Raw genomic sequence first — 26,286 nt, forward strand, 5'->3', positions numbered from 1 at the left:
GTACAGAAGGAGCATTTAATGCTAAGAAAGAAGGAAGCATAACTTTCCATCTGATTTTAAATGGACTAATAACATTGCTAATATAACTTGAGAGTGTATTAAGTGACACTGGCACTGACCAGAGTGGATAAAAACAATGAAACTAAGTAACTACAGTAGTAGTGGCACCTCTTCCTTTACTATACAATAGGATGGATGGATGTGAACTCTGAGGCAAATAAACTCTTCCAGGCTAAATTATGTGTTGTATCTCTCCATTGCACAAAAAAAGTTTACAATGGAAGTCCCTCCAGTAAAACTGATGGGCACAAAAACTTACCCTTCCCTTTTATGATGGGCTTTATAAGATTATTAAGAAGGGATCTTTTGCTTTAAAGGAAACCAGGAAAGCTTCAGAATGTTTCATTTCATTTTCATATTTTTGTGTGTGTAATTCAGTTAAAAAGTCACGAGCCATGTAAAGAAACTTGGGAAATATGATTTCCTTTATTGCAGCCATCATTTGTTTGGAGCTAAGGATCTTTGATTTTAACTCCTCAATATGATGATGATTTTTGGATGACACTATGCATATAACTAAATATTGTATAATTTATTTTGATTCTGTACATGTTGGCCTACAGAAAAATATATCTGATATATACTTGATTTCATATTATTACTATTAAGTCTTGAAAAATTACAAAATGATTTTAAGGAATCCTATGCATCTGGAAGGGAGTTTTTTTAATAAACAAGAACTAATCATCCGAGTACAGGACACATTTATTTATTTATTTTTACGTGCCTCAGTGTGTATATCAAAGCCTTCTGTTTCAGACTCAGATAAAATACTACAATCTAACAGTTTCATGAGAAGGTTGAAGAGAAAAGGGAATATGGGGCCACCTCGTTTAGTGCTATGATGTATAATAAAGAATCCTGATATAAATGTCAATATGCTGAATGAAGAAACTGAATTTATGTTTAATTTATTAGTTAGTTGTGAAAGCATTGGTAGAAAGTGACAGTCATCAAGTACTTCATTTAAATATTTCTATTTAATCAAACCAAAAATACCCTTTATTTCATTCCAAAAAATGGCTAGTTATTCACTCCTAATATGCCCGATATACCATACAAACGTTTTTTTTGTTTAGATTTTCCACGAGTCTGCATTTTGTGGACAAGGCCACATTGATCTGGATACATGAAGTTGTTAAGGATTAATTTAAGACCATTTGCAAGTATTTGTGCATATATGCTACAACCAGCATTCCTCTCTCTTTTTTTCTGCTCAGAATTCATATTAGTTTTATATACTTGGGTTTTATATCTATCTATGGGTCTATATGACTTGGTCGACAGTTCATATGATCGACTGTTTATTTGGTCGACAGTTCATTTGATCGACAAGCATTTGCCCCCTTCCCCAATGTTGTGTGACCCTGGAGTTGATATATATAGTTAGGGGGGGTGTGGGGGGTGAAGCCCCCCACCTAAAATGCTTGTCGATCAAATGAACTGTCGACCAAATAAACAATCGATCATATGAACTGTCGACCAAGTCATATAGACCCCTATCTATACATGAATGCATACTTCTTGAATTACAAACATGGGAATACTTCTGCCACTGTGAGCTTTTCTTCCAGCATTCCATCTGTAAAAAGCATGGCTAATCCAGTTAATAAAGGCAGACAAATACATTTTATGAGAGTGCAAACAACTGAGAAAATGTTTTGGTTCTAGATTAGATTTTAAGGAGAAGTATTCTTAATGAACATTTCAAACAATTGGCTGTGTCACCTCCTTGAATGACATCAATAAACAGAGTATCTTATTTAAACAACTAATAAATAAAATGATGTATATAGTTTGTAGGAAATGGGTTGTGGGATACCACATTGTTGGAATTTAAGGATTTAATAGTCTCTTGAAATTTTAAGATTGTTACAGATTTAATTAGATTTTGCTGTTGAGACAATGACAGTTATGGAAGGTAATTTTGTTCTAGCAAATAATGCTTCAAACAGAGTTGAGAATCTTGGTCAACACCTGAGTATAGTTTTGGTAATCATTTTGGAACTAAAGAAATTTTGAAAGATATGTATCTATTTCACATGAATATTTGGTTGTATCATTGGCAGGTAATATCTAGTTATGAAATTTCAGACTTTTGTGAAACTTGCTATATGCTTAGGATACAAAGTGTAATATGTCAGCTTTATTCAAGGCAAATGCATGTTTGACATCTTTGAGGATTAATTTGTCTCTGTTTTCTGAATACGAATATAGCAAAAATGTGAGCTATAGGTAAGTCTGATACAATATACAGTGGGTAAACTAAAAATATGTGATTTAAATTGCATTATGTGTGAATTCATTCTAGTAGCATGAAATTATGTGAAATCATACCTTTTGTGTATAGGTTCATAGGTGTGTACTAGGCTAATGGCCCTAGGGCCTTTACAAGCCTAGCCATAGGATTACCCTGGCATAGTGCCACCCGACCTTATTTCCCAGTTGCTCTGTCAAGTAGAACCACTGGGGTTATCCCCAGGGTGAATTTTCTGTTTCCCATCCACTCATCAAGATTTTTCTTGAAGAGTGTTAGCGAGATGCTCTGCTTCACATGCATGGGAAATCTATTCCATAGCATGGGCAGTCTCTGGGTTATGAACCTGTCCCTCCAGCATGTACTGTTAATTGTGGTAATGAGGTTGATGGCTCAGGATCATGTGGTGCGAAGGGATTGGGATTTCTTTAGAGCTGGGTCTGATCGAGCAGAGATCGCCTCTAAGTAGGCGATATGAGACAAATAATAGTTGGAGTTTTTTTGAGTCTGTCCATATAGGACAAGTGTTTAAGGCCTAGGATCTTCTTTGTGAAGTACTTTTGCGGCCTCTCCAGTTGTTGCAGGTGTCTAGTGAGGTGTATGTCAAATGGGGCATTGTACTTGATGACTGGCCTAAAGAGGGAAGAGTAGGGGGAGACAATGACCTCTTTCTTCCTGGATGCAAAACCCTTAGTAATGAGATGTGCCACATAGAAGGACTTTCTGACCACAGTGGCAATGTGGTGATCAAAAGAGAGGTTGTTGTCAAGCTGCGTTCCCAGATCTCTTATAACGCCTTTTGTGTTCAGTGGACTACCATCAATGTGGCAATTCATGGGAACCGGGATTTTCCTAAAGGGGATGACGACACATTTTTTGGCATTGAGCTTAAGGCCATGGTTCTAACACCAGTCGTTGGCCTCAGTGAGGCCATTCTGTAGGATGTCAACATCACTTGGGAGTTAATAACAGCTCCCAACTTGCAATCGTCTGTGAACTTTGTCAGCCAGAGTCCCTTCGTGTGGGCCTGGACTTCAGAGAAGTAGATACCAAACAGGAGAGGACCCAGGACCAAACCCTGTGGGACTCCACTTGTGACTAGTTGGCAGTCTGAATTGGAGTCAGCTACTTTCACACTGTGGGTTCTATCTGTGAGCCAGTTTGCAACCCACCTAGTGATATAGGGGTTGATGCCTAGCTTAGTGAGTTTTTCTATGATTCCTGACTGGGGAATGGTATCAAAAGCCTTGGTCAGATCAAGGTAGGCTGTATGAACTACCTTGCCTTCATCCACACCTCTGGTGACTGACTCAAAGAAGTCGAACAAGTTGAGCAGGCATGTTCTACCCTTCACAAAACCAAACTGTGTGGGATCCAGAGTTTGGAGATTCCCTATATCCCTGCTTATTAGGTCCATGATGATGCGTTCCATAGCTTTGCATATCAGGCTCATCAGGCTAATGGGGCGATAGTTCCCAGGGTCTGTAGTTGCTCCTCCTTTGTGGAGAGGGATGACTGTAGCAGTGTGCCATTCGGTAGGGACAAAGCCTGAGGTGAGGCTGTGATTGAACAGGCCACACAAGTGAGGTGCTAGTTCACTCTGCAGTTCATGTAGAACACAGCCAGGAATATTGTCAGACCCCATTGAAGCTGTATTATTGACATTGGACAGTGCTGTTTTAACCTGTGCAGCACCTGGCAATCTACTGGTATTGTGATTGGTCCTTTGGGGGGGAGGGGTAAAGTTGGCACTGAATCTTTCGGCCAGTATACTGGCAATGTCTGTTGGCTCGGTATAGTAGGGACCATTGTGCAGTAGCTCAGAGCAAATCTGGGTATTGCCGTGGAGATTCTTTACATAATTATAGAAAGCCGCCTTATTTTTTATACTTATTTCATTGAACTGCACTTCTTTAACTCTTATAAGTGTGCTATACAGCTAATCTACTACATTTTGCACTGTTATAAAGAATTTTTTATCAATTCGCTGCATTTATGTACTGTTTTATACTGTTTTAACTGTATCTTTCATTGCTAGATACTGTTTCATTGCTCTAATTGCATTTTTGCTGAATTACTTAACTGTAAATTGCTTTTTCATACTGAGAGTTGTATTTTCTGTTTGTGAGTGCTCTAGCTGTGCTTTTCTGTGTATTTGTGCTTTTTTGTGAGGTTTCTGTGTTCTAGTCAGGTATAATATAACTGAGTTGTTTGCAATTAAAAGCATTCTCTAGAGTCTCCTTGCTCCTTTATCTGTTTAAAATTTTCATTTAGTGGCTACAGCTAGTAGCTGTAATAGTTTCCCACCCACCCACTCTCCCTATTGGTGTCTTGTTCTTATACTTGGTGGCTTTACATTTGCCTGCCCATACTGTAAATTTGATCTGGGACACTCCTCCCAGTCTAGTGTCATTAGCTCATTCTACCTAATAAAGAGAGAACATTTGAAAAGGCCAACCCACTTAAGTTCTTAACCTTGAATTATCTACTCTTCCTGCTTTCTTCTTTTCCACTTTACTAAAAAAAAAAAAAAAAAAAATTATAAGCTTATTTCCTGCCTTTCCAGTAACTAGTCTAGTCCAGATACAGATTTGCTGTATCCAGGACTGTTTGTAAGCTGCTGAGCCCCCCAAGCCTTTCTGTGTTGGTGGGAAGCCTTCTAGCTTATCAGTGGGAGTGGTAAGCAATAAATAGCCTATCTACCACAACAGGAGTGGTTTCTGGCCCAGAAATTGTAGTTATTGGCCATTTGGGCAGTTTTTTCTATTTCTTTCAACTTTTCTGGTTTAAAAGCCTGCATTTAAGCTTGTTTCCCACTTCTCCTGTAACTGGTCTGGTCCAGATACAGATCTGCTGTATCCAGGACTGTTTGTAAGCTTCTGAGCCCCGCAAGCCTTTCTCTGTTGTAGGGAAGCCTTCTAGCTTATCAGTGAGAGCGGTAAGTGCTAGGTAGCCTATCTAGCGCAAGAGGAGTGGTTTCTGGCCCAGAAATTGTGGTTTATTGGCCGTTTGGGCAGTCTTTTCTCTCTCTCTTTCAACCTTCTGGTTTAAAAGCCCGTGACTGCACTTGTTTCCCGCCTTTGCTGTAACTAGTCTAGTCCAGATACAGATTTGCTGTATCCAGGACTTTCTGTAAGCTTCTCAGCCCCCCAAGCCTTTCTGTGTTGGAGGGGAAGCCTTCTAGCTTATCAGTGGGAGTGGTAAGCACTAGGTAGCCTATCTACCACAACAGGAGTGGATTCTGGCCCAGAAATTATAGTTTTTTGGCTGTTTGGGCAGTTTTCCATCTCTTTCAACTTTCTGGTTTAAAAGCCCGCATTTGCACTTGTTTCCTGCCTTTCCTGTAACTAATCTAGTCCAGATACAGACTTGCTGTATCCATGACTGTTTGTAAGCTCCTGAGTGGTGCCAAAGTCTGCTCTTCAGTTTGTCCATTAGATCCACTAGTTCTCTCCTCTCCTGCACTTATACTAGCTTATTGGTCTAGCACTTTGCCAGACTGCTTGTAGCAATTATTGTAGCACACAAAAGTGCTACCAGCACTAAACGTTCTACAAGGAAACAGATCCAGTACTTATTATCAACGCCCACCCCTCCAGACATGTCTAAAGGTCAGTTCCCTGTGCTTTCTCCTATTAACCTGGTGAACTTGAGCATCCTGAGGCAATGTAGCAACTGCCTCATGTACACCGACAACCCTCTCCTCTTACCTCCCAACACTCAGACTTGCAAGAGATGCAGTTAAATATCCAAACTGGAAGCCACGCACTCTCCAGCCAAGACCGGAATAGCTGGTTAATTGGAGAAGGTCAGCACTTGCACCACACCACATGGAACACATAGCCCTCCAGAACACACACCAGCACTGCCTTCACATAAAAACACAAACCACATACCCATCTTCGCAGAGCCTCTCAATAAAAATCTACCCAAGTAGCAGAGATCTCCAAGGCAGAAACGCACTCGACCACCACAACACAACACTAATCATGAGACACATAACTCTCCTAAACAGTGTGCATTCAACTAAAGCACCTAAGACAAAACAGCATGACCAACACACTAGTCATAGGTGACTCGATAGTGAGGCACATTGATGTCCCACTCACTAGGTTGAATAAGGAGTAGGTAACATTCAGCTGCCTGTAAGGTGCCAGGATCCATCACATAACACACGCATTCAGGTCCCTCAACAACAGGTAAAAATATGACTCTCTCAATGTACATGTGGGTGTGAATGATCTGAGACATATCTCCTTGGACTACATGAAAAGAGACATGGAGGAGCTCTTGGATTATGTAGCCCAGTTGGGTATGACTCTAGCTCTGAGCAGCATCCTACCATCACCCAAAATTATACCACAGTACAAGCAAAAAATGATTGATTTCAACAACTGGCTAAGTTTCTGGTGTCATTCTAAGGGGATCCAGTATCTGTCTGCCTGGGATGACATGATTGACAGACCTCAATGCTTTGCCAGAGATGGCCTGCATCTGTCACCCCTGGGCTACCGGATACTGGCCAAGGCTCTTGCCACCCCTACAGTGCCTTTTTTAGACGGTGTTCCAAACAGCAAATTACCGCTGTAACAGCTAAAAACAAATGCAATCTGAGGGTCATGCTGCTCAAAGCTAGAAGTCTAAGTCTCAAAATGCACTTGCTCAAAGCACTCCTTAAAATGGGGAGCATCGACATTTATGCTGTAACAGAGACCTGGTTCAAGGCAGCAGAAAGCACCCCTGCACTACCAGGCTATAACTCATTCCACACCTTTCAGCCCCAGAACGTGGACTGAAGCTCCAAAGGTGGTGGTGTTTCCATATTCATAAAGGATGTGCATACCTCCAGACTGGTAGTCCAACATAATGCATCACAGATACTTCAGGTGCAGCTAACATTGGGTAATACAGCCATTCAGGTCGTAGCCTGCTATAGGTCCCCAACCATGTCCCAAGACTCACACTCCACATTCCTAAGCACCCTGGAGAATATTAGGGTCCAACCTAACACTCTCTTACTAGGTGACTTCTTCAACTACCCCTCCATTAACTGGGAAAACTACTCATGTACCAATACACTTGCCCAATATTTCCTGGAGTTCACTAATTCCAATGCCCTGGAACAGCTAATTGTTACCCCTCTAGAGGTAGCAACATCCTTGGCCTGGTCATTACTAACATGGGCGACCATTGCTCTACAACAGTCAGCTCCTCCCTGGTTAGATCCAACCACAAACTAATCACCTTGGAAATCCACCCCCCCCCCCCACACACACACACACACACAAAGGTAACCACCATGAAAAACTTCTCCAAAGCTAACTTTGGGCTCCTAAAAACAGAGGTGGCTAACTTTATGGCACCCATGCAAATGGAGAATAGTTGTATGACCGCTGAATCATACACTAATGCACTGTATGAACATGTACACAAATGCATGGATCTCGCCATACCCAATAGAATCAAGATACTCTCCTCCAAAATAAGGAATCCAATCTGGTGGTCCCCTGCAATAAACAAACTCTACAACAGAAGGAGGAAAAAGATGCGGAATAAGGTGAAATCCGAAGACTGGAAAAACTCCCTTATCAGCCTCAACAAAAAGTTGAGATCCCTCATCAAATCCTCTAAAGCTAGCTATGAAAACAGAATTGCAGCAGATAGTAAAGACAATGACAGCACCTTAGATATTTATGTAAAGAATCTCCACGACAATACCCAGATTTGCTCTGAGCTACTGCACAATGGTACCTCCTATACCGAGCAAACAGATATTGCCAATATACTGGCCAAGAGATTCAGTGCCAACTTTATCCCCCCCCCAAAAAAAACAATCACAATTCCAGTAGATTGCCAAGCACCCAGTATTACTGCTGCACAGGTTAAAACAACACTGTCCAAGGCCAAGAATACAACCTCTGTGGGACCTGACAATATCCCTGTCTGTGTTCTACATGAACTACAGAGTGAACTGGCAGCTCACATGTGTGCCCTGTTCAATCACAACCTCACCTCAGGCTTTGTCTCTACTGAATGGCGCACTGCTACAGTCATCCCTCTCCACAAAGGAGGAGTGACTACAGACCCTGGGAACTATCGCCCCATTATCCTGACGAGCCTGATATGCAATGCTATGGAATGCATCACCATGGATTTAATAAACAAGGATATAGGGAATCTCCAAACTCTGGATCCCACGCAGTTTGTGAAAGGTAGATCATGCCCGCTCAACTTGGTCAACTTCTTTGAGTCAGTCACCAGAGCTGTGGATGAAGGTAAGGTGGTTCATTCAGCCTACCTTGATCTGACCAAGACTTTTGATACCATTCTCCACTCAGGAATCATAGAAAAACTCACTAAGTTAGGCATAAACCCCTATATCACTAATTGGGTTGCAAACTGGCTCACAGATAGAACCCACAATGTGAAATATGAGAGTAACCAGATGGAAAGAAATTTTATGGAATTTGTAAAGTGAATTGGTTTCCTTATGCTATAAAGCACACCAATTAGAAATAAGTTGTGAATTATATAACAGACATGCTGCAATTATTCTGCCTGCTGCTTACACGATCCCTTATAATTCCTGGGTCAGGAAGCTAGAGTCATAATGCAATTAGAAGTTTCTTCAAAGAGACAGGTGGACAGACCCTTTAGCATGCAAATATGGGAAAACCTGTTTGTTTACATTTCTGCTTCTTTATGATGAAAAGATATAAATCAGACATCTGAAAAAAAAATAGCAGAGCAGGTGTGCTAGAATAGATGAGATGATAAAACTACCTAAGGCTGCATAATGAGTTTCTTCTTTGAAAGTTTTCTCTGCCTGTACTCTGGAAATTCAGATAAAATTAGCTTAAGATCCAGTAATTCTAGAAGTTCACAATTAGCTAAAAGACTTGTTGCTCAAAATAACTATTTATGTTTCTTTCTGCAACTGTATATATATCTCTCTCTATTTTACTGTTTACTGTATTGCTTAATTTACTCTTTTTTAAGCAAAGTATTTTTATTTATTCACTTTTAATAAGATTGTGGTTGGTTGTTGCTTACTTATTGTTAACATGTGACAAACTGCTGGTTTCTGCATCTAACTGGTCAGATTGCTATGCACGTTCCAAATGCCATTTGTATTTATTGGCTTATTAATAAGAGTTAAACAGTAACTGAGAGGTCTTCAGCCTGATAATATGGAACAGTCTTGGTGGTTTGTTATTGTGAGATGAGACAGAAGGTTGTAGTATTGGATAATACTACCATTCTTCCTCAAAATTAATGGTGTGTGTGTGTGTGTGTGTGTGTGTGTGTGTGTGTGTGTGTGTGTGTGTGTGTGCCCGCGCACAGCAAACACAGATATGAATGCAAGAGTTTATTCAAAGTGTATTTAAATTAGTCTAGGGAGCACTGAAACTCCAAAGGGTCATAAAAAATCTTTAGCTTTATCAAACTATTATCAATCAAAATTCAATTTTTAGTTGATTTTGTAAGGAATTGAGCTTGGTTGCACAGACTGAAGGAAGTTTGAATCTCCTTGTACTGCCAACCAATGTAAGAAAAAGTCTGGCCCACAGGTGAATGGTGTTTAAATCCTACCACTGCCAACTAGTATAATGAAGGTTAAACAGTCATTTGGGTTTGAATCCCACCACTGCCAGCAATGGTTAAACTCAGTGTGTGATAATTTGAGATTATATTAGGTGTAACCTGAAACTGTTTTCGATGCATTAGTTTGTATAAAATAGTTCTGCTTTATGTAAGATGAATGACAGGCTAGTGTGTGTATATAAAGGCCATGGTTTACAGGTTTATTGCCCACAGCAAATAATAATAATTGATTTGCCCAGTTATAAATGTAGTTACCTAATGCAATACCTATGTTGTAATGCAGTTCAAATTGCCACCAAAACTTAAACACTTACTAAACCAACATTTTACTTAAAATTGAAACAGTTTTTTTTTTTGGGGGGGGTGAACGGATGTTTTTTAGACTCATCCACATGCTGTAATAATGTTAGCTGTGCTGTAATGTGGGTCTGACAGCTAAAGTGTATAGGTGTGACTTCCTTTTGTATCAAGATACCATATCAAACATCATCCTACTGGCCCAGCCCTCAGTACATGTCCATGCCAGGTGTACCAGCCATCCACCTACTCCCACTGGACTTGCTCCTGTATTGCTGGGGTCAGTGTTGGATCCTAAGGGCATCCTGGTGGCTTGGCCTTCTCTATTTCTATTGGGGGGGGTTCTTTTATAACCTACCTACCTACTTCCTTTCCCCACCCCCACACACATTGACTACCTTTGAAGGCAATTCCCCTCTCTGGAACAGGCCTTCCCTTAGGGAGTGTTATTGACAAGTGCTCTTTAATCCAAGATGGGCAAGCCCATCCTTCTCTGGTGCTCCATAAATCACCTGAGCTAGTAATAACACCCATGTAACCTGGGCTGTAGTGGGGGCTTTATCCATCTATGCCACTGGACTGGCTAATTTGATACAATATCTTAAAGAAGATTGCAATTCCTGTTTTTCTTATTGAAGAGCTGGAGGAAAAGACTGGCAATCTGATGCTGTACCTACTGAGTTTACCATGTTATCTTAAAGAATAAGTAGCTTCTTGGAGTAAAATAAAGTTGGCATTTTTTTAAATAATAAAAAAATAGCTATTTTAATGGGCTATACATCCTATTTCTGTTAAAGAAACAAACAATCATACAATGTATTTACAGTGGACGCAAACATATACACTATACTAAGTATAATGTTATGGGATCATATGATCCATCATTTCTCAAATGAAATATCCAAATTGGAAGAACAGATAAAGCAAAAGTACTCAATTTCTTAAAGGAAAAAAAGAATATCACAGGAAAATCCATATTAAAATCTAAGAAAAAGAACATCAAAATGTGCAAGACAGTGGTTCCTTAATGTCAAAACTCATAATAGCAAGCTTCAAAAATGACAACAAAACTGAAAGTACAGCAAAACATCAAATACTGAGCATCACTTTTCTCTTTTAAAACTGTTTTTTTTTTTTCAGTGGGGGCAAGTTTATCCATACCCCAGATGCAAGGACAAGCGCCCATATACACAAACACATACTCTGAAACTATATACACCAGCTGTGAATTTGCCATATGTTAGATAAAAGGGAACATTTAGAGGAACAGCAATCTCAAATCTTGTATATGTAAATCAACATTTTTGGGTTATCTACTTATAGATTATATCAATTGTGGGACTCACATTAACACGTTTTGCAATTTCAAATGATTACTCCAGGAGTACACATACTTATAGATGCATGATTTGAAATAAGGGACAAGGCAAAGGTTCTCAAATTCTCAAAAAATGAAAAATTAAGAAATTTGTTGCTGGCATTCATATCATAAATCACATAACTGTAATTATTTCAGTAAATTTCATACAGCATGAAGTAAGGTAAAGAGCACCATCCTTGTAAGCAAACATGTTATTTCACTGACCAGCAAAAGAAAAACATACACAAGCCCAAATATATTAGAACTCAGTTTACCATTTCCGTCACCCTGGCCATTTGCACACCTCACCACCCTTCCTAAAGTTGAATTATGTCTCATCATCCAAACATTCTCTAATCCCTTTCTCAAATGTGTACCAAAGACAAAGTTTGAACCTAACAAGCATTTTTCATTTTCAAGTCTAACAGTTTGCATCTCTTCTATCTATATTCTTTTCATGAAAATCAAACTAAGGTCCCCAGCTATAGACAACCCCCTAATAGATTTTTTTTTTAATTACTGCTCCCACCATAGCCTGACCAGTCATTATACTCATTAACAGATCCACCATGGAGGGAATTGTGCCCATTTGAAAGAAAGACTTCCTTGTAGTTCCCCTTACATAAAGGTGGTCCTTCTATTTCTTTGAATAACTATCGTGCAATCACCTTCTTTTTCCATTTTCAAAAATTATGGACAAAGGGCTTTGCAACTTGCACAGTACTTTCACACAACAGCCTATCATCCATTCAACATGGCTTTACAGCCAATCATGGAATCAGCATAGTCTTTTTTGACCTGGCTGAACATATTCATGGTAAACTTTATATGGAAAATTATGTACTTGCAATATTTTGGACTTAGGGGAAGTTTTCAATACTGTCTCACATAAGCAAACCTGTTCAGACTCTTGAGATTACAGGTTTCTTATTAAGCAGTACTAGCTGTTTCAGCAGCTACCTAAACAGCATATTATAAATGGTAAAATAGAAGTATGCTACATCAGCACAATGCCATCTTGTTGTTAGTGCATCCCAAGGCACAGTGCTTGGCCCACTTCCCTTTACTGTCTTTGTGAACAATGCACCATTTAACATAAGTAGTGTGAAATTCTTCAAGGATGCAGATGACTCCACAACTGCTGCATCTAGTTCTATACCACACCCCTTTGCCCTCTTCTGCAGTTATCCTTCCACACTCTCAAAATATGGTTAAACTGCCTGCATCTGCTCCTAAATATATCAAAGATAAGCAGAGTTTTCTCTGTTAAACCTACCTCCACAGCTGCCCAGTTCCAAACTCATTCTGACCCTAGGCATTTTTATTAGAAAACCCACTCATATCAATCAATCATAACCTAGTTGCAGAAATTGAAACGAAGATTCCTGGAATTACCCTAAAAACTTAGTTTCAACTCCAATGAACACAACACAGCTGCAAAAACTCATCTCACCTTGGAGAAACTGTACAGGGTTAAATCTTTGCAAAAAAACACTATAGTCTCATCAGCTATATTCTACCCTGACTCATTCACTCCTCTTCCCTCTTCAATAACTTAGCTTCACCACTACAAAATAAACTAGAACAACCCTATAATAGGAGCATGCATTTGGATTCTGAGCACAACAACTGTACCCTACCTCTGTGTCTGTCTTTGCATGATCTTGTTTATCTTGCATGTAACCACTACTTTACTTCTGCAAAACTATGCTTGACTCACAAACTCCTCTACTCACCCAAACTGCCTATCCTTAGCTAAAGTTATCAACTGGTGGGCCTCTCCAGGTAATCTTAGACAATTCATTCACCAGTCGGTCAGTTTCCCATCTCTTTTAACAAATTTGACAGTCATAGCTTGCCCCCTTAGGGTGGGCCAGGCGACGCGCCTCTAGGCGCCGGTCTAGTAGGGGCACTTTTCCAGTATTTATTTGGTGTAGGTAGACTAGGATGGGGGCACCAGGTGGTGGGGTGGGGGGGGGGCGCCATGGAGCCCTTTTGCCTAGGGCACCAGTTGACCTAAGGCCGCTCTTGTTGACAGTTCATATAACCCTTGTGATATAGCCCTCCTTTTCTTCTTTCTGAGCAGCTGTTGGATCTGTCAACCAACTTAAGCTATAAGCAGCCCTTTGCACTTGCCACATTTGCAACTATTTTATATCAATATCTGCTTCAGAAAACCTACTTCATGTAACACATGAACATTCACTTTAATTCCTTATATTTCATTGTTTAAGATCATATTACATACTTTAGATAATTTATATTTTGTGTGTTATTTAACTGTGTAATGTCTACTGTAACTTGTTCTCTTTTGTTGTTCCTTATTGCCACAGCTGGACATTCACAGTTTACACATGTAATTAAGTAAAGGAATAATATAAGGGGAAAAGAACAGTAGAGGAAGAACAATATGGTAGCTAATAAAGAGCATTAATACATGCAGAATTATAAATATTTACAAATACATAAAGCTTTCATTAACAGTAAAATCTGTAAACTAAATGTCCAAGAATATGGTGTAATACTACACCTCATTCACCTTTTTTGCTCAGACATTTCTCCATTCCCAGACTCTGCAACACTTCCTTGTTTCACTCAGCTGCTGTCCTTCATTGTGAATTTCTCAAGCATCAGTAACACCCCTCTGTCATCACCTACTGACTTGAAAAGAGTAGCAGAAGCTCCCTAGTGGCCTGGCCAAATTTCTTATAGTTAGCGTAAATACTACCTCAGGCCTCCCATGAAAAGAGGCTGTTGGCCTAGTGAGACTATCCTGGCCAACAATGAATGCATGCATAAATATATAAATAGTAAGATGACTGCCCTTGCAATGTATCTATGCAACTGTAGAGTTGTTGGCATATTAAAGTTAATGGGTAAATTATAACTGTCTAATACCAACTGTCTCTCCCTCAATTCAGAATAACACTGCCATTTGTCAGACTTCTCTGTCAAGCCAAAATACAAATTATTGTTTCATCTTAAAATAAGACAAAACTTTGAATAGAACATTCAACTGTGAGCAGTCAGTCTTCAATAGGTAGATACCAAACAGTTATTACCAGTTCAATATACAAGCCCTTAAGTTCACAAATTAACAAGTCACTGTTCACGAGCATTAAAACTAAACAGCAAAACTCCTTACTTGAAATAAATTATATACATCAGTTGACATAAAAACTAACTATGCAAACAAGAACAATCGTGCACAAGACATTCAAAATAAAACTTTTAAACATAAAGATAACACGCAGCAAACTCTTACCAGTTAGTCTAGACCCTCACTAATTTTAGCTAGATATACTGCAGTCTTTATGTCATTCATTGCCTTTCAACATCTTGTTTGCTGTAGCATAGACTAGATTCTGGCCGGCTGGATCTAGCTTTGTTTGTATAACTTGTGCCCTGATACAGGCCGTCTTTTTTGGAGAAGGTTTCTCTGTACCCTAGTGGCAGGACGGTGCAGTTAGAACTTGTCTGATTGAAGACTGCTGGAACAGGGCTCAGTTTTAAGCTTTTTAACTGGTTAATTGGGTAAAGTGTTTTGAGTGTATCTGCTCTATTTTCTGGAAAAAAATATATATATACTTGTTTCTCGCCTTTCTGAACTAGTATAGTCCAGTTTTCATGTTATTGCTGGATCCAGGGCTGTGTTACAAGTTTCTGTGTTGCCATACCTTACTTGGATAGAAGGAAGTTTCTCTGTTCACCTGTGAGAGAGGGGAGCTTTGAGCAGGCTATCTGTCCCTGGAGGAGTGGTTTCAGCCCAGAAGTTAATAGTTTATTGGCCTTTTTGGGCTAATTTTGATTGTATCTGCTCTATTTCCTGAAAAAAATATATATATACTTGTTTCCTGCCTTTCTGAACTAGTATAGTCCAGTTTTCAGGTTATTGCTGAATCCAGGGCTGTGTTACAAGTTACTGTGTTGCCATTACCTTACTTGGATAGAAGGAAGTTTCTCTGTTCACCTGTGAGAGAGGGGAGCTTTGAGCAGCCTATCTGTCCCTGGAGGAGTGGTTTGAGCCCAGAAGTTAGTAGTTTATTGGCCATTTTGGGCTAATTTCTATCTCTTTAACTTCCCTGCTATAAAAACCTCATTTGCACAGTTTTTACACTTGTATTCCGCTCAGCAAGTGCCTTCCAGGTGTTCTGCAGAGTCTACAGCAGCAGAGAGACAAAAGAGTGACACTGGGGTGATTAAGTATCACTTTTCTGCTTTTCTTGCTGTCTTAACTAATTCCGCCTAAAACGCCATTTTTTTTAGCGAATCTGCGATTTAAAAATTTTGTTATTGTATACAACTCTGTACAGCTCCTCGTGGTGTCCTGCAGAGTGATACAGGCAACAGAAAGACCCAAGAGAGACTTTTCCAGATTTAAGTATTTTTTTTCTCTGTTTTTTTTGCTCCGACTGCCTTTTCCCACCTAAAAAGCGGATTTCTAACTGATCTGTGCTTTAGAAAGTTTAAAGTGCATTTGCCTTCTGCTTTTTATAGTTTTTGCACTTGTTTTATATCAATTTAAGTCGTTTTTGTATTGTATAACTGTTGTAGGCTACACACTAAAGTGCGCTAGCCTGTTTATAGCATTTACAGTGTTTTCTGTGTGCTTTTCTGCTGTTTCCTGAAAAAAAACAAAAATAAAAATTCTCTTTTCCCGCCTTTGCTGAACTAGATTAGTCCAGATTTCAGGTTTTGCTGAATTCCGGACTGTGGTATAGTTTCCTGTGTTGCCCATATCCTTACTTGGACAGGAAGTAGCTTCTCTGTTCACTAGTGAGAGTGGGGAGCTTTGAGCAGCCTATCTGTCCCTGGAGGAGTGGTCTCAGCCCTGAAACTAGTAGCTTATTGACCGTTTTGGGTCAATTCCTATCTCTTTCAGTTTCCCTGCTTTAAAACTCACATTTGCATGGTTTTGTGCCAGTATACAACTCTGCACAGCTCCTCGTGGTGTCCTGCAGAGTGATACAGGCAACAGAGAGACCCAAGAGAGACCTTTCCAGATTTAAGTATTTTTTCTCTGTTTTTTTTGCTCCGACTGCCTTTTCCCACCTAAAAAGTCAATTTCTAACTGATCTGTGCATTAAAAAGTTTAAATTGCATTTGCCTTCTGCTTTTTACAGTTTTTGCACTTGTTTTATATCAATTTAAGTTGTTTTTGTATTGTATAACTGTTGTAGGCTACACACTAAAGTGTGCTAGCCTGTTTATAGCATTTACAGTGCTTTCTGTGTGTTTTTCTGCTGTTTCCTGAAAAAAACAAACAAAAAAATATTCTCTTTTCCCGCCTTTGCTGAAATAGATTAGTCCAGATTTCAGGTTTTGCTGAATTCTGGACTGTGGTATAGTTTCCTGTGTTGCTCATATCCTTACTTGGATAGGAAGAAGCTTCTCTGTTTACCAGTGACAGTGGGGAGCTTTGAGCAGCCTATCTGTCCCTGGAGGAGTGGTCTCAGCCCTGAAACTAGTAGCTTATTGGACGTTTTGGGTCAATTCCTATCTGTCTCAGTTTCCCTGCTTTAAAACCCGCATTTGCGAGATTTTGCGAATAGAGCAGCATTGGACAGCGCCGCTTAAATGGGTTTAAACTATTCCCGGCTCCACAAAGTCTGCTCTTCACTTTTTCTCTTAGAACTGTTCTAAATCTCAAAGTAAGCACTCTATTTTCATTCTAAAGCCCTGCAGTTGCTCGTATAATTAATCTTATAACTAAGCACTAATAAACTAAAGCACTACACCCTCTTATACTCCCCCTTAAAGTACTTGGCTCCTTATTGGTCCTTTTTGATCAGTCAAAAAGTAGTTCCTTATACTATTCTGGCAGGTCCAAAAGTCAGTTTCGGGTTTACTCTCCAGTCCAGCTGGTGAATCTGGGAATCTTGAGGCAATGTTACAACTGCCTTATGTACACAGACTACCCTCTCCTCCTCCCAACAAGCTCAAATATATGTGACAGATGCAACTATATAGCCAAACTGGAGGCTGAGCTCTCTCAACCCAGTACTGGCGCAGTCAGTCAGGTGGAGAAGGTAACCACACACACCACAAATCCAGTCTCACATAGACCTATCGCAACAGCAAACCAAACACATAAACACACAAAAACATACTCGGAGGCTCTAAATAAAAATCTTCCCAAGCAGCAGAGACCTCCAAAGCAGACATCCAAGCAACCACTACCCCACAACAATACCCATATATCACATAGTTCACAAAGTCAGTGTGCCACACAGTCACAGCCCTTAAGGCTAAACAACACACCTAATACACTTGTAATAGGCGACTCTATTGTCTGACACACTGACGTCCCACTCACCAGGCTGAACAAGGAGAAGGTCACTGTAAGCTGCCTGTCGGGTGCCAGGATCCGCCACATAACACAAGCACTCAGGTCACTCCAAAGCAAGTACAAATATGACTCCGTCATTGTCCATGCTGGTGTGAATGACCTGAGACGTACCTCCCTGGACTACATGAAAAGAGACATAGAGGAGCTCTCTGATCATGTAGCCCAGGCCGGTATGACCCTGACCTTGAGTAGCATCTTACCCTCACCAAGAATGATGCCACAGTATAAAGACAAAATGATCAATTTTAACAATTGGCTAAAGTACTGGTGTCATTCAAAGGGGATCCAGTGTCTGTCAGCCTGGGATGACATGCTCGACAAGCCACGTTGCTTCGCTAAGGACGGCTTGCACCTGTCACCCCTGGACTTTTGAATATTGGCTAAGGATCTTGCCACCTCCATAGTGCCTTTTTTAGGCAAGGCTCAAAAGACAAACCCACCTCCATAGACAACACAAGGAAAAAGAAACTAAGGGTAATGCTGCCCAATGCCAGAAGTCTAAACCTCAAGATGCACGCACTCGAGGCTCTCCTCACTATGGAGAATATCGATATCTGTGCAGTAACAGAAACCTGGTTCAAGGCTCCCGAGAGCACCCCAGCACTACCAGGTTATACCTCATACCATGCTTTTCGGCCCCAAAACTCAGACCGAACCACAAAAGGAGGGGGAGTATCCATATTCATCAAAGATACCCACACCTCCAGGTTAGTGGCACTGCACGAAGCATCGAGCCCATCCATGTGCAACTAACAGTGGGCAAAACTGCCTTTCAGTTTGTAGCCTGCTACAGACCACCCTCCCTAACTCAGCAACCCCACTCAGCTTTCCTGAGAACACTAGAGAATATGAAGATCTCTCCAAACACCATCATATTGGGTGACTTCAACTACCCAAACATAAACTGGGAGCACTACTCATGCCCCAACACCCTCGCCCAATGCTTCCTACCATTTATAAACTCAAATGCTATGGAACAACTGGTCACCACTCCCACAAGAGGGGAAAACATATTGGACCTGATCATCACCAACATGGGGACTCTATGTTCCATACCAGAGGTATACCCCTCATTGGTAAGAGCTAACCATAAATTAATCTCACTGGACATCCATATCCCGTCCCCACCCCCAGCCAAGGAAACCACAGTGAAGAACTTCTCAAAAGCAAACTTCACACTTCTCAAAACCGAGGTGGAATCCTTCAAAGCCCCCGGGCCAGTGGAAAATACGTCCCAAACCGCAGAATCCTTTACAAACGCATTCTATGGACACCTACAGGAATGCATGGATGCATGGATCATGCTATCCCAAATAAAACCAAGACTCACTCCTCCAAAGGCAGGAGACCTGTCTGGTGGACCCCAGCCATAAATAAGCTATACAACAGAAGGAGGAAGCTACTACATGATAGAGCAAAATCCCAAAACGGGAAGGCATCTCTGATCAGTACTGGCAAGAAACTACGATCCCTCATAAAATTATCTAAGGCCAGCTTCGAAAGAAAAAATACACAAGATGCTAAAGATAATCACAAGGCCTTCTTTAGTTATGTCAGGAACCTGGGTGGCAACTCCCAGATATGCTCTGAGTTAGTGCAAAATGACAAAAAATACACTGAACTCACAGACATTGCCAACATCCTGGCAGACAGGTTCAGTGCAAACACCCCCCCCTTCCCCCCCAAAAGAGCAAATGTCTATCCCAACAGAGTGTAGCCTCCCAGCCTCACAGATGCACAGGTGAGAGCTGCCCTCTCCAAAGCAAAAAACACAGCAACAATGGGACCGGATGGTGTCCCAGGCTGCGTCTTACATGAGCTCCAAGAAGAACTGAACCCTCACATAAAGTCACTGTTCAATCTCAGCCTTACTACAGGATATGTACCCAAGGAATGGCGTACAGCAACAGTGGTCCCACTCCACAAAGGTGGTGCCACAACGGACCCCGGAAACTATCGCCCTATAAGCCTGACTAGCCTGGTCTGCAAAGCTATTGAGCGTATCATCATGGAACTCATAAACAAAGACATTGGGAACCTCCAAACACTGGATCCTACCCAATTCGGCTTTGTTAAGGGCAGATCTTGCCTCTTGAACCTGGTCAACTTCTTTGAAACAGTCACCAAGGCCATAGATGAAGGGAAGGTAGTCCACACAGCCTACCTGGACCTTGCAAAAGCCTTCGACACAATACCCCACTCGGGCATCATAAATAAGCTCACCAGCTTAAATATCAACCCCTATGTCACAAGATGGGTGCAAACTGGCTCAGGGATAGAACCCACATGGTCAGAATTGCAGGTGCCATGTCAGACTCTAAACTAGTTACAAGTGGCGTCCCACAAAGCTCAGTCCTGGGACCTCTCCTGTTTGGTATAAATTTCTCTGAGGTACAGGCTAACACGGGAGGGCTATAGTTGACCAAGTTCACAGAAGACTGCAAACTGGGTGCCATAACTGACTCGCCGACTGACACAAGCATCCTCCAAAAGGGTCTCACAGAGATGGATAACTGGTGCCAGAGTCATGGCCTAAAGCTAAATGCCAACAAGTGCATAGTCATCCCCTCTGGGAAAAACAAAGTGCCCACAAATTACCACATAGGTGGTAATCCATTAAGTACAGAAGAAGTAATTAGGGATTTGGGGACCCAAGTAGACAGCAATCTCTCCTTTGACAATCACGTTGCCAAAGTGGTTAGAAAGACCTTCTGTATAGCCCACCTTATCACGAAAGAGTTCACATCTAGATCAAGAGAGGTCATTGCGCCCCTCTACTCATCAGGCCCATAATTGAATACAATGCCCCATTTTGGATGTACCTTACCCGACACCTGCAGCAACTGGAAAGTCCCCAAATGTACCTCACCAAGAGGATCAAGGGACTCAAACAGATGCCCTACGCAGTTAGGCTAAAGAAACTCCAGCTCTACTCAGTTGCTTACCGCCTACTCAGAGGTGATCTGTGCCTGACATATAAAGCCATGTCCAGACCAGAATTAATGGACATGCTCCACCTTAGGAAATCCAAATCCCTTAGAGCTACATGCTCCAGGGACTTAAACCTCAGCACAGAAATAAATAGGACATGCTGGAGGGACAGATTCATATCTCAGAGGCTCCCCTCACTCTGGAACAAAATCCCAATCCATGTTAGGCAGAGCCCCTCAATGACCCTCTTCAAGAGAAATCTTGATGAGTGGATGGGAGATCGTAGGTTTACCCCTGGGATCTCTTCTGTGTCCCTACTAGACAGAGGCACAGTAAACTAACCTTAAAAGTGTTATCTTCTGTGACCTATTATACAGAGGCACAGTCAACTAATCTAAAAGGGTGGCGAAAGCCAAACACACTCTGGCTAGGCTTATAAATGCCCTAGGGCAGATAGCCTAGTATCAACCTATGAACCTATGAACCTAAAACAGAATGTTTTTGCAAAGTTTTACAAGCATTGTTTTCTCTTTCTGCATGTTACAGTAGAAAAATCTAGTACCTCTTCTTAGCCAACATCCTTTCTAGTTGTGTGATTCCTGGGTGAGATGTCTTGCTGGCTTTAATTTTGAATTTTGGAAGATGCTTTCTTGTTTCCACAATTACCCAATTCCAATAGGGGAGAGTTAATCTAACAGGTTGACAATTACCTAATGGATTTGCAATTCATTTTATACCCCAATTAAGTCCACTTAGTAATTGCCCCCTTAACTCTAATTAATGCAAGACATGGATAAGCACACCTATTAGACTTACATGTGGCAAGAGTTTATAAGATACTAATTTAAACTACTATTTTAAAACAAAAACTTTGTTTTAAAAGAAAGGGTGTTCACAAACATGAAGAAGTGTTCAGACCATTTCTTGAAAAATCAACATTTTAAGTTGCACATGATCTTGGACAGAATACCCCTAACATACCTCAAAAACTTTTAATGCAAGAATTCTGGATTATGCCAAAATAATGGGGAAAAGGCATAAAATTGCAACAATTTTAAAATACTGTTCTTACAAACGTAGAAATCTGTTAGACTAACAGGTGTTGCATTAGTATGCATTTTCTAGTATGACATCTGAAACTCAAATGTCTGAATTATTAAGTGATAATGCAGGAAAACTGTATGAGGAACAGACCATAAATATGTGTCAAACATCTGGACTATCTCTGAAAATCTGGACAGATGAGAGGTATGCCTCCTAAATTCTAGCAAGAAAACAGGAAAAATATCAGAAATGGAAAGTAACTTAGTTAAAATATGCCAATCTATGATTAAATTTCAACAAAAACTGTACCCTGGATATGAAACTACAGACAATCTCTCTTTATACTAGAACATAACAATGATCATGTGTTTGCTGGTGTGTCTGTAAGGGGTCTATATTATAATTGTGAAAGCTGTCTTTCATGAATACATGTTCATCGACACATAAACATCGAAGAATGAGAACAGCGCAGTACTAAAAAGGAGAAACGGAAACGCCGAATGCATTCCTGGAAGTAACAACGCCATACAAGTAAGGTAAACCTAACTGTACAAACCTTACCTAAAGCACATTTTCAAATGTTTTTGCAGGGGGGGGGCAAGCCCCCCTACATCCCCCCACTTATATATACTAACTCCGAGACCGCACTACAGTGGGGAAAAGGATTCATTTCCTCATCCCCATGATCACCCTGCTGGCCAAGGAAATCCGTTCGGCATTCTCCATTTCGCTCTTTTGGTACTTCGCTGTTCTCGTTCTTCGACGTATATGTGTCGATAAACATGTATTTGCAAAAGGCAGCTTTTGCGATTCTGATATAGACCTGTCTATAAGTGCAGTTCCAACTTGACATTAGATCTGGAAAAACAGTGCAAATGCCAAGAATTATCACACATGCAAAATAACTACATCCAGATGACAAAAACAAGGTTCTCTATTTACCATACATAATTGAAGAAGCAGCTTGTCTCAATGATTATTTAATTATCTAGGATATATTTACTCCATTTGTAAACTTTCATATCAATTACATCGTAGTGAAAACAAAACTGTTTACTTACGGCAAGCAAATCCAAGAGAAGGAAAATCCCTTCTTTTTCCAGAAAATAATCTTCTGAAGAGTAACATCCAATAATGCAGCACCTTAACAGAAAACACAATGTCAGTTTGTTAAATCACACTTTACCTTTTACAGTTTAGCAGCTATCGAGCTAAAACGTAAATAAATGAATAAACTAAAGAGAAAAACGTTTATGTATATGTTGCTGTGAAATTATATTTTGCTAATAAAACAGTACAGGCATGTTGGGTACTCCACCCATAACAGTAAATCTACTGCAGAGAAGTTATCTGTGGACTAGGTCATAAGGGATTTCTCACCTTATGAAGTGTGGAATTATATAAAGTCTTAAATATCAACCAGTTCTCTAACTCCATTCTACCATCTGCCCATGTTGCTCTTGTATTGTATGCCCATGTTGCTCTTGTATTGTATGCTCCAGCTATTTTTTTCTGTTTTTTCTTTTTCTCAGTTGCTTCCCAACCATAATCCCTTCCATGAATCAAATGACTCATTAAGTCCCTGAAGGAGAAAGAAAATCATGGAAGGTAATCATCCAAGTAGCCAATACTTTTTTCTATGTCCTATATCCTGACCTCTGACAGCCTAAAAGAGCAGACGTCCCAGAATGGAAAAAAGTGTTATTTGAACTCACAAGATCGTATACATATGGAAAACAGTAAATGTCTTATCCTCCTTCCTTTAAGAAGCTGCTAACTTGGAGTTGGTTATAACAAGGGGAGGAAGTCAGATGTCCTCTGATGGGAGGGTGGGTCTTTCTCCTCACAGAAAACCCAGTACAATTTTCAGGTTCTGTCATCTTGTTTCAGCTACAAATATTATTTGATCTTTTGGCTTTTGCCCAGACTAGTCAAGGTACCTACCTACCAGTCAGATAAAGTATAAAGCAAATGGTTGAAGGCACCAACTCCATGATGCAGGTGGAGAGAGCTCTAACTGCAACCCAGACAATCTGGAATCTTTTTTTTTTTTTTTGGTCTGGCATTTAGCAGACAGGATTAAGGCCATGAGCTGTTAACAAGCTATTTCTTGTGGCACACAGTTTGAGTTCTTTAGTTTTCAATTAACCAGACAGCACACTGAGGCAAATGGGAATTTGGGCTAGGAAGCATAATGATTTCCTGGACTGTATGCATATTAACTACCTATGAACCTGTCTAGGTGATTGAGTTTTTGCACTTCTGACTGCCAAACATCAAGCTTCCCCCAATGAGACAAAGTCTATTCATTCCTCAGGTCCAGAGCTTTCCCTCACAGCCCAGGCAAGTGCTGCTCAGGGTAAGCCATCATTCAGTCAGTGATGAGGGTGCTTTGTGCTCTTACTGGCATCCCAGCAATGGCAGCATCTGAATCAGCATCACTCTAACTGATATCTCATCAGCTTGGGTTGATGGAAGCTCAGGTGGATGTTAAAGATCCCAGGGTACCTATCAAAAAAGAGTAGGGAAGTTACATGATGCCCTGACCAAACTTTCTCTAGTTGTATAAATACAAATAGGCCACTAGCCAGATAGGAATAACCTTGTCAAGATAGAGAGAAAGAAAGAAAGAAAGAAAGAAAGAAAGAAAGTAAGATATATATATATATATATATATATATATATATATATATATATATATATATATATATATATATATATATAGATAGATAGCTAGATAAAAAATGGCCTAACCTTATTTCCTCAGTGCAGGGGAGGTGAGAGTTCTATATCCCTGTAGAAGCTTACACTACCTTTCCTCAATGACTGCACACTTCTCAATTTTACAGTGAAGTCTGCCACCCACTGGTGGCTTGGTGAGATAACATGCAGTCTGCATCTTTGTATCCTAGCCCCTCCTCCAAGGGGACTTACGCAATACACATCGGGCTCTACCTCACATTCATAAGGATGGGCAAACACATCCTGCCATGCCAGCACTATCAAGCATCCAAGCCACTGGTCACAAATGCCGTAGTTCCCACTTTATCCTCTTAACCACTGATACTGGCTCATGTGACCTGAGACTGATTAATGTCCCACGCCCGGGAGGACCTGATGAGGAAGGATGGGTGTGAGCACCTGATGCCTTGAATGGATGGGTGTCAACTCAGTCCACTGGATGACTACTACCTATATGATCTTTTCTGGTAGCCAGAAGTGGTACAGAGACGTAATACGCCTACAAATGCTACTGGAAAAATATAGCGGAGCCTAAAATGTCCAAAATCAGACACAGTAAAAGTAAATCAAGGTGAATAAAATGGTCAAAATGTTACCACAAACACTCTTAGATAACTAAGGCCTTTACCTAATACACATCTAACTACATACTAATTCATCAGACTATTTAGTAACTTCGAAAAGGGTAGCATGTCCTGTGACAGCATCCAAAACATGTCAAGTCTACAGCAAGGGCTACAGAATACCCTTGGGGCCTCATATGAAGGATCCTCATTGAAAACTATTTTATTACAGCAATAGATGAGGCAGCTATATAGGTGCAGAAGTAGATATCACAGACAACTGCAACTGAAAAGAATAGATCAGGCCAGTACTGAATAATGTAGTACGAGACAGATAAACCTGAGGTACAGAAACTGGTAAGAGGATTTATTGCTTTCTTTTCACATTACTGGGAAAATCTAGACCCATTACATAAGTAATATTTTCTTAAAAAGGTCACTCGTCTTGTTTTAGAATTAGTAGAATAAAAAAACGGTTTAGTATTACACTGAAATCATCCAAGTTACCAAACTGAGTGATCTGAGATACACATGTAGAACTTAGCCTCCTGTTGTGGCAATAACCTGAAGAGGGTTGCTTGACAAGATACCAAAAGTCAAAATAGATGTGTGAAACATAGTTTTCTTAGATAGCAAGCAGCAATATAAATATTTACTTTTTCTCTTTTAACTTTTAGTAGTGGCTTTAGGATAACTGGCAAATGGAAAACATACAGTATACAGACTGCCTGACTCTATTCAAGGGGAAAGGTATTGTTCAGCCATGCTTGGTTGTAAGAAAGCCCCAAGCAAAATGGAAAGAATTCATAGCTTAGGTGAGAAGCAAACTGATCTTTTCATGGATGGCCCTATTTTTTTCTCTGCTGAGAAAGGTTTTTAAGTTTAACTTATAGCTGAGAAACATTAAAGCTGCTCTACTTAGATCATTATTCACAGTATTCTCCTGACTGGAGATGTAAATTGCCGAGAAGTCAACTGCATTATTATTGCCTGGTCCCAGACTATAGTGATTAACATACAGAAGGGATAAGAATGGACACTTCTCCTGTTTGTTGAAAAATCATTACTGTTGTATTGC

The 26,286-nt window shown here is 40.4% G+C and overlaps 1 protein-coding gene across 2 annotated transcripts in view; it reads right to left on the reverse strand.

The window, feature by feature from the left end:
• The window catches only part of CFAP69 (cilia and flagella associated protein 69), a 2,033,309-nt gene that overhangs the window by 628,554 nt on the left and 1,378,469 nt on the right, over positions 1 to 26,286 (reverse strand). For both annotated transcript variants that reach the window (XM_044067529.1, XM_044067528.1), the window contains exon 16: positions 22,965 to 23,046. In XM_044067529.1, the coding sequence (XP_043923464.1) occupies positions 22,965 to 23,046 (82 nt within the window). The remainder of the gene's footprint in view (positions 1 to 22,964; positions 23,047 to 26,286) is intronic.

Source organism: Protopterus annectens, chromosome 3.part1, assembly GCF_019279795.1.
Source record: "Protopterus annectens isolate FY-2018-M chromosome 3.part1, PAN1.0, whole genome shotgun sequence".
NCBI lineage: Eukaryota > Metazoa > Chordata > Ceratodontiformes > Protopteridae > Protopterus > Protopterus annectens.